Source organism: Alligator sinensis, unplaced genomic scaffold (genome assembly GCF_000455745.1).
Source record: "Alligator sinensis unplaced genomic scaffold, ASM45574v1 scaffold1000_1, whole genome shotgun sequence".
In the NCBI taxonomy this organism is placed as follows: Eukaryota; Metazoa; Chordata; order Crocodylia; family Alligatoridae; genus Alligator; species Alligator sinensis.
The window spans coordinates 206,361-214,661 of record NW_005842478.1 but is presented as its reverse complement, the minus strand read 5'-3'; the positions used below and the strand labels follow the sequence as shown (position 1 = coordinate 214,661).

Genomic DNA, 8,301 nt, shown 5'->3' with positions numbered 1-8,301 from the left:
AAAGTGACTCGGTGTCAGATTACAGGAATTCCAGGAAAGGGTGGTTGGATCTGTCCTGCATGTAGCTAAGTGGGAGTACCCAGGTCTTCTGGAGCAGGGGAGTGAGGCTGCAGGTGAAGTGGGAGTGAAAGGCCTGCAGAGCCCTGGATCACTTAGAGATTGGATCAAACATCTGGCATCTTCTTTTTAAATATTGGTATTAACAGTTTGAAATGCTGCTGTTGCAAACTCTCCCTAGTCATAAAGGAGAGACGGGACTTAAGAGTGGTAGTCAGCTGCTTCAATCACAGCCTACTCTGTCAGGGAAGGGGGGAGAAAAGGTTGCTGATGTCCATCAGTCACTGTATCATTCAGCCTTCTCTGAGGCATGAGGCAGTCAGCAGCAGTTCTTACCTGTTGCTCTCTGGCAGAAGCTGCAATCATTGAGGCACTGAACGTCTGGACTCTGTCTGGCCTTTGGATTCTGTCTCAATGATCTAAAGGGGTGGGGATGGTAGGTCTTGGGCAGCCTCCACTTGTCCATACTCTTGCCTAGGCGTATGTATTGATATTGGTGTTGATAAGCACCCCTTGTTTCAGGGGCACCTGGCTAAACCCCTAGGGACAGAGGTAGGGCTGGAAGCCATGTCCAGCAGAGATCCCCTGAACTTTTACTATGCATTTTCTCTTCAGCAACAGCTTTGTATGTTTTGAAAAAAGTATTTTATCTAACCAAGGGCATAGAATAGGTTGTTTAGGCTGGGGGAGATCGCTTGTTGCTTAGTTGTTTAATTGCTGGCCTCGCTAGAGGAAAAGCTGTATCAACAAAGTTCCGGAGCTGGAAGGGGGGTTACTTGCTGGGCTTGCTACACATTTCATCACATCAGCAAGTTTAACCTGTTACGTAGCTATATAAGGCAGACACCCACTGGGGTGTGGGTGCTTGCTTTGCGAACGATTGCCAAGCGCCACTTTCTGCGCAGAAATAAAGATTAAGTTGGATCCTTCACCCCTGTGTGTTTATTGGCACAAGCGCAAACTCACTGTCCTTTGGGGACAACAGTGTGATGGTTGCAGCACTCCATACAAGCAGATTCATCAGGCAGCTGACTAGACCTCTTACATATACATCATGATCCAGGGGATTGACGATTGCCTATGACTAATTTACCTGGGAAGTGCTTAAGACATAACCCTCACAGGCTGTTCATGATGGACCTGAGGCTGAAATGCTGTGGTGATGATGAGCGTTATAAAAAACTTTCCAGGATCAAGCTCAGCTGGTACCAGGTGTTAGGTCTCAAATGTGATGCAGAAGCTGGAACAGCTGGATGCTGAAATTGCTGCAAGCCCTCCATAAATACATGGCTGAATTTTTCCCTCCAGCTCCATGGTGACCCCTTGGATAAACATGCATGAGAAATGTCTGCTGCTGCCACCATTGCTTGTTTTCTCATTTTCTGGAACAATGCCTTCATGCAAGAGAAAAAATATTGTAATTAGAGGAGAAACAGGCAATGCATCTTTAGACAACTGGGACATGTGGAATTCATTTCCTGTTATTTTCAGATCAGTTTTAAGGAAACTCATTACATTAAAAAAATCAGACTTGTTGATTTTTGACTTGTTGACTTCTGGAATGGAATCAGAAAGGCTGGGGTGGGGGTGGGGTGCAGGGCTGAGCAGCCATTACTCATTTCCTGCCTTCAAGTTGCATGCAATCAAAAAAAATAAACAGCTTTGTTTCTTCATTATCTTCCTTTCAATCTATTTGGTTCCCAGGGCTATTGGCTGCAATGACCTATTAGTGTCAGGGTATGTACCTAACCAAAGCTATAGGCAGCTGGATCACTTACCTTTCCTGGACAGGATCTAGTGCCTGGCCTGGCTTCTCTTCTCCTTTCTCCCTCCTCTTGCCTCCAGCAGCTGCCTGCAAACTGCTCCTGTTGGCAGTCCCTGTTTGCTGGCTCCCTAGTCACAGGCTCCCTGGTTGCCTGGGGAGAGGTATGACAAGTGGTGCAGAGTTACATGGATGGTCTGTAGCAGACCCCCACCACCAAGTCCCTTTCCCCTCGACGTCCATGAATCCTAACCCACAATGCCTCAACTTTCTTCTCTGATCCCATTTTGATTAGGGTGGATGTATAATGCTCCTTTACATAGAAAGCAACCCCACCCCCTTTCCTCCCTACTCTGTCACTTCTGTACAACCTGTAGCCCACTGCCCAGTCATGGGTAGGGTCCCACCAGGTTTCCATTAGCTCCACTAAATCAAAGTTATTACCCGCAAGCAGAAGTGTGAGTTCTTCCTGCTTGTTCCCCATGCTCCTAGCATTAGTATAGAGGCACTTGAGCCCTCCAAATGGTGCCTTTGGTGCCCCCTCTTTCTGATGCCCAAAGGGCCCCTTGGTACTTACCTGGGGTGTACTGCTGTAGGTTTCGCAGTTTGTAGGTTCTAGACTCTCTCCATCTCCTGCCTCTCCGTCCCCCGTCGTATTTAGTTTAAGCCCAAAGTAGGAGGTCAGCCAACCTGTAAAAAAAGAGACCCTTTTGCGGAGAGATGAAGCCCATCATGTACCTCCAGAGTGTGTACTATATAAGGGTATTGTGGTAAAAATACATTATGACCTGGGCCTCACTTGAGTAATAACTGTATGAGTCCCTCATGATCCCTTGTGTAGGAAGCACGAGGCCTAACGACTGAGTTGTGGGTTTCTTTTTCCTTCCTGCTTGCTCTGCATTTTGTAACCATACTTGCCTAATGCCCTGAAGTTACACTAAGGAAAGACACTAACTTTGCCACAGTTCCCCTTTTCCTCTGCGCATGCGACAGAACTTTTTGCCGCAGTTCTGCTTTTGAAATACGCATGCACTAAACTTAATAGGAGATATTAACCAATAGCAAACTAAGCCTAGCCCATAAGATAAGACGTAACAACAAGGAAATTGTGGTACTGCCAATAGTTGTATGACACGTTGTAGCCCTTTGTTTATGTAAGCTATAAAAGTGTAACCCCGAGAGAAATTCGGGGTTGACACAGCTTTGAGCATTAGCTCCTCTGTTGACATTGCTTGCGCAATCAATAAACTCATGACGGACCCACCCTGTGCGTGACTCTCTCCTTGAGGTGAAATTGGTCTAGCCTCCAGGGGCACGAAACTAGCCATTTGGGCAACAGTATGACAAAGTACTAGGTGTTACATTGAGATAACTGTTATTATGATTCCAAGATCTTGTTTGATTTCCTTTTCCTCAGAAGCTCCACACAGTATTACAGATGAGTCTGCTGCTCCAGTGTTACAACATTGCCCATTTGTCTCAGCAAATTGAAGAGCTTCTACAGGACCTCTCCTGAACTTAACACACCTGCTATGGTGTAAATGCTTTTCTTACTGTCAGTCCTAGCTTCATGGTGAACAAAGAACAAATGAAGAAAGTGCTTTAGAGACATGTAAGCCTGAGTGAGCATTTGAGAGAGAGACCCAACCCTGAGGTGAGCTAGACATGCACAAAGAGCCCATTCCTTCTCTCAGGCGAGTCTTGCAGCACAGTGACCCCAGTAGAAATGTACATGGTTCATTTCAATTGAATCACTCCTGAACTACACCTGATTTACTCCTGGTCTCCACCAGGGTGACAGACAGGACATACAGGTACTCATTAGTTGTACATGGAAAGCTAAAATTTAGATAAAGTATTTAAAGGATTCAAATTAGTTTATTCTTAAACTAAATGAAAAAGGAGAATCTGAGTTGCCTGATAGTCATTTTGACCATGTGGGTTCACAGGGAAACTGCATCAGTCATTGTTTGCTACAATTAAACTGAATGTTATAGGAAAGACACTGCAGCCCAGGCTGCCCAGCACTTGGGCTTCTCAGTGTGTGCCTCACATCTCATTATCAGGCCTGCAAGCTTCTGTTATACTCAAACCTTGCATTGTCTTCCTTCTCCCTATAACAACACCATTGTTTAAAATGCTATGAATCTATTACAGCTTATTGGACTATTTGGCATAAAATAGAGCAGGGAATTCAAGGCCAGTCTACCAAGGTCCAGTATTACCCACTGTAGCTAAGTACTGTTTCTAAGGCCTGGTTTCCAGCACATGGTGCTGTGCAATAGTGAATGCAACAAAAGCATACACAGTGGCACAATGTGGGGTGAGTGAACAGGGCTTGTGCCCCAGGTGACACCTAAGGGGAGGAGGTCAGAAGGACAGAGAGGTGCCTTACCCTCCTGCCTGTCGCTGAGCCTGCACTTTTCGTGGGTATATCCCTCAGAACAACTGCTTTACTGCTGGTTTGGGGGCAGAGTCTGTGTGGAGTCATGGTGCTGAAACAGCCACTGCTGCTGGGACACAGGTTGCTGTTTGCATTGTTAGCATCTGAATTCAGACTTCATACCTGACCTAAAACCAAAACCAAAGCCTGGGCCTGAACAGTCCCAAATGCAGGTGCCTGGAATATGGATCCAGTCCTAGACAACCTGCAATTCAGCACGTTCGACTGTGGTGGTCACATGGGATTGGTTATAAAAATAGCAGGTTGCAGCAACAAACTCATATCTGAAACCTGGGTTTATTCTCAGGGGCTGATTCAGAGCTAGCTGGTCCCCCAGTAAGGGCCAGAGCCTGTGGCTGAATTTCTATCAGGTACTGATAACCCCTAGTTCCTCAGAATCAAAGTTAGACAACAAGAAAGATATGAGGATAGCACCAGCCTCTGCTGCTTGCAGGCTAATTGTGGCTCGGGGGGCAGAAAGGGCTTTGTTGGCATCCTCTCATGGTGTGTTCAGCTTTGTCTGGGGTCTTCCTGGTCACTGGGTTGATACCAGGGATCTGTTGGGTGTTCATGTTTATAGAAGGTCTTCCATAGTAATTCAGCTGTTGTCAAACTGAAGCTCTTCCTTCCCCAGCATCTTCAGTGTAGCCTCTGTGTAGCCACAGTGAGGTCAGGCTCTTGAATCCAGCACAGCCTACAACACTGAGGTTTCCCACTGCCTCAAAGCAACACACCAAAGTGGCAGGGCTGAGGTTTTCTGCACAGAGCACTGACACCCTCCCTGGCTGTTCAGGGAAGTTCAGAGCACAGGTGTCAGCCTGGCTTCTGATAGCAGTGGGAGCCATGTTGCTGTGCAGGAGGGGAAAATAAAGTGACATGGCACTGGGAGCTAGGACTGGACAAGCTGGGTGAACTGTGGAGGGTCAGTTGGGAAAAGGGAACATAATCTTCAGATATGTAAATCAGCTTCACAACATTGACTTCAGGGCAATTGATCTTAAAACCAAAAAAATGCCAGCCCTGTACCATGGCACCAATAAGACATCCCTCATGCCACATCACCTCTATATCTTGTGTCCTTTTTCCTCCCACTACATGTTTTTTCTGGGCTGCGAGCTCCTTCAGGCAAGGCCTACTTCCTTGTTCTCCACCTCCTCCTGGGTATGGAAAGTGCCCAGATCATGATGGTTGCTCCCTTCACCTATACAATAGAGCTATTTGACAATTTTCAGACAGAATACTTTTCCACCAGAAAACACCAATTCCCTGATGTAGAAACTTTTCTCAAAATAAGGATAATCATAAGAAGATGTAATTTAAGGAAGGAAAAAAACCCCAAAAGAAAGTGTGATATGACCCAAATATTCTGTTTCAACCTTATCAAAGTTTAACACTTCAATTTATTTTTTGTTGCAAATGATTTTGTGTTAAAACACTTATTATTCTATCTTATAAAAAAATATCCAAAAGTTGAACTCGGAAACAGCAACTTTTTGGACAGACATAAAAAATATTGTAAAAATTGTTTCCTAGGGACTTCCAAAACTTTTGATTGGCTCTATTTCCAAGTAAAAATGAATTTGGAAGTGTCAGAATTTCCCATGGAATGGAAATGCCAAATTTCAATCAGGTCAACTAAAGAATGGCATTTCAAATGGTTTAAAGCAGGGGTAGGTAAAATATGGCCTGTGGGCTGGATTTGGGCCGCTAAGGGATTTTACCAGTGACAGTGCTGCTGCAGGATCTGGCCCTGTTGCCTGGGTACCCTGGCTCATCTGCCCTGCACCTACCACCCGGGGCACTGGTTGGAGTAGGTAGGCAGGGTCTCCAAGGAGACCAGCCTGGGACTAACGTGGGCAGGGTGCGCTTGGCCAGGTAGATGGGATGGGGCTGCAGGCGGGCAGGGAGTGACATCAGGGAATGGGATGGGCAGGCAGGGCTGAGGTCAGGAGTGGGTTCGTGGAATGGTGACAGTGTGGGGCCAGGCCCCAGGGCAGAGCCATTTAGTGAGTTTTGGTGAGCTGTTGCGGGGTGGGGGTGAGGGGTGCGGGAAGAATGCTGACCTGACTTGCAACAACTCACCAGAACTGCCTAAGTGGCTCTTCAGTCCAAATAATTGCCCACCCCTGGGTTAAAGGTGCACTTTATAAGGTTAATCACATGGGGTCATATCCTCAGGATTTGGAAATCAGGTCTGTTCCACAGGCTTCAGTTTATACCAAATGAGGAACTGGCCCAGCTATGGATATGTCTACATAGGAAAGTGACGATGAAATGTAGGAGGCTCCAGAATACTTGTGTTTGCTTGATCCAGCTAACAGGGGTATGGCTGCAATGGGGACACAGCAGTGCAGGCTTTAGCAACCGGGCAATAAACCCGGGATGGATGGAGGTTTTGCACTCCTGTTGGTGGCTTGTGCTACTGCATTGGCTCTGTTCTTATTGCCCATATAAACTGGATTCTATTATCACACAGATGCTGTGATCCTATCTTCACTTTTTTGTGCAGACACTTCCCCTGCTTTCAGCTGACAGCTCCTTTTTTGGTCTTCCCCCGCCACCTTCTATGAAAAGAAAATCTATTACAGATTAGGCACACAGAATGCTGGGGAATTCCGAGTCAGCCCTGGCTGTATTGCTATTGCCTAAACGTCCTTGTTTTTCCTTGCATCTCATTTCATCACAGTCCAGCATGTGGGTGGTGGTATCCTGCCAGTGAGGATTAAAATGTGTGTGGAACTGCTAGCAGTGGCCATTCTGCTAACACTTCTGTCTCCAGGATAGACTCAAAAGAGAAACTGTCAAGTATTCCTACTTCATTACAACATTAGCTCCTTTGATCTCAGGACCATGAAAAGCTCTTCTGTCTTGCGCCTTATACTGTTGCTAGGGCTGTGGATTTTGGAAAGACTGGTTGCAGGTAAGTCCTAAGCTGCTCTGAAGTAGAGCTATTTAAGATAGGAAAGGTTTACTAGGATGGGGGAGAGAGGGTTGAATCTCATTGTGACTGAATGTGATTCGTGGTATTAAGATGTAATGTCTTAGAATGTGCTCTAATAAAAGTATCTAATAGGCAGAGAGGACCTGGTATTCAGACCTCTGTCAGGGCTACTCACATCACCCCTCTATATATTATTTGGAAATTAGATCGGTGGGGAGAAAGGTGTTTACAGCTGGCTCTCAACAATAAATGGTGAACCTCTTTGACTAGACTCAGAACCGAACAGATGCCCACAGCTGTTTTGGCTGGACATAGACTTCTGTTCCAAGGGCTAAAAGATGTTGCCCAGCCTATCCAGGAGTTTTGAAAAACACTATTCATTATGTTTTAGAATGCCCTCTGTATAATGACATAAGGAGAAAGTATTTATCACCGTTCTTGCAGAAATTGACATATTTCTCAAATACAGGGAAATTAATATGGCCCCGCCAGCAAACAGATCAATATTTAGTAAACCTTCATGCAGTTTTTGCTTACAAGGCTGAAGCTATCAGAGCTAAACATCCTTTATTGTTGATATGACCAATAAACTTTATCACTATGTTTTTTACTGTGTTAATTATGGACCTATGCACAACAATTGTATAGATTCATGATCTGATCTATCACTATATATGTACTTGATTTTGTTAGTTCTAGGAGTAGGAATACTGCTGCTTTTATAACGGTTGGTCCTATTTGAGAAATACTTGCATTCCTGTTATTTTTGTTCAAATTTATATTATGGTTTTATGTCTGTTATGTTACTTTTGGGAGCATGGCTTTCAGCCAGAATCCTTAATAAATTGAACTGAATTGAATTGAATTGAAATGGAGACATCTGTCGAGCCAAGAATGAGTGTTTACCTGGGAGCTAATCTGCATATACATGTGGGCATGCAGACTGGGATAACGGGGCAACTCTATTGTCATGTGTGCAGTTCTGTTCAGTATGTACAGACTCCTGGCAAATGCTTGTAGTTGTGCAGGAACGGATTCATCTGCTGTGTAGTAGAAACTAGACTATTTTTTCACTTTTTTTAGGATTGCAGATTCTGT

General features: G+C 45.1%; 1 protein-coding gene and 1 long non-coding RNA gene across 5 annotated transcripts in view; one reads left to right on the top strand and one right to left on the bottom strand.

Moving 5' to 3' along the window:
- Positions 1 to 8,301, top strand: part of LOC102380114 (mucin-17-like) — a 26,268-nt gene that overhangs the window by 11,403 nt on the left and 6,564 nt on the right. For 3 of the 4 annotated variants that reach the window (XR_003095782.1, XM_025212703.1, XM_025212702.1), the window contains exon 1: positions 6,866 to 7,182. The exons of the other annotated variant lie outside the window; for it this stretch is intronic. Coding sequence is in view for 1 of the 3 variants with exons in the window: in XM_025212703.1 (XP_025068488.1) it covers positions 7,113 to 7,182 (70 nt within the window). In the remaining 2 variants the exon portion in view is untranslated. Of the gene's footprint in view, positions 1 to 6,865; positions 7,183 to 8,301 lie in introns of those variants that run through there. 4 annotated transcript variants of the gene reach the window in all.
- Positions 995 to 2,645, bottom strand: LOC112551483. The gene is made up of 3 exons (XR_003095784.1): positions 2,397 to 2,645; positions 1,836 to 1,973; positions 995 to 1,451 (listed from the first exon to the last, which is right to left on the bottom strand). It is a non-coding gene; the product is annotated as an uncharacterized LOC112551483 (long non-coding RNA).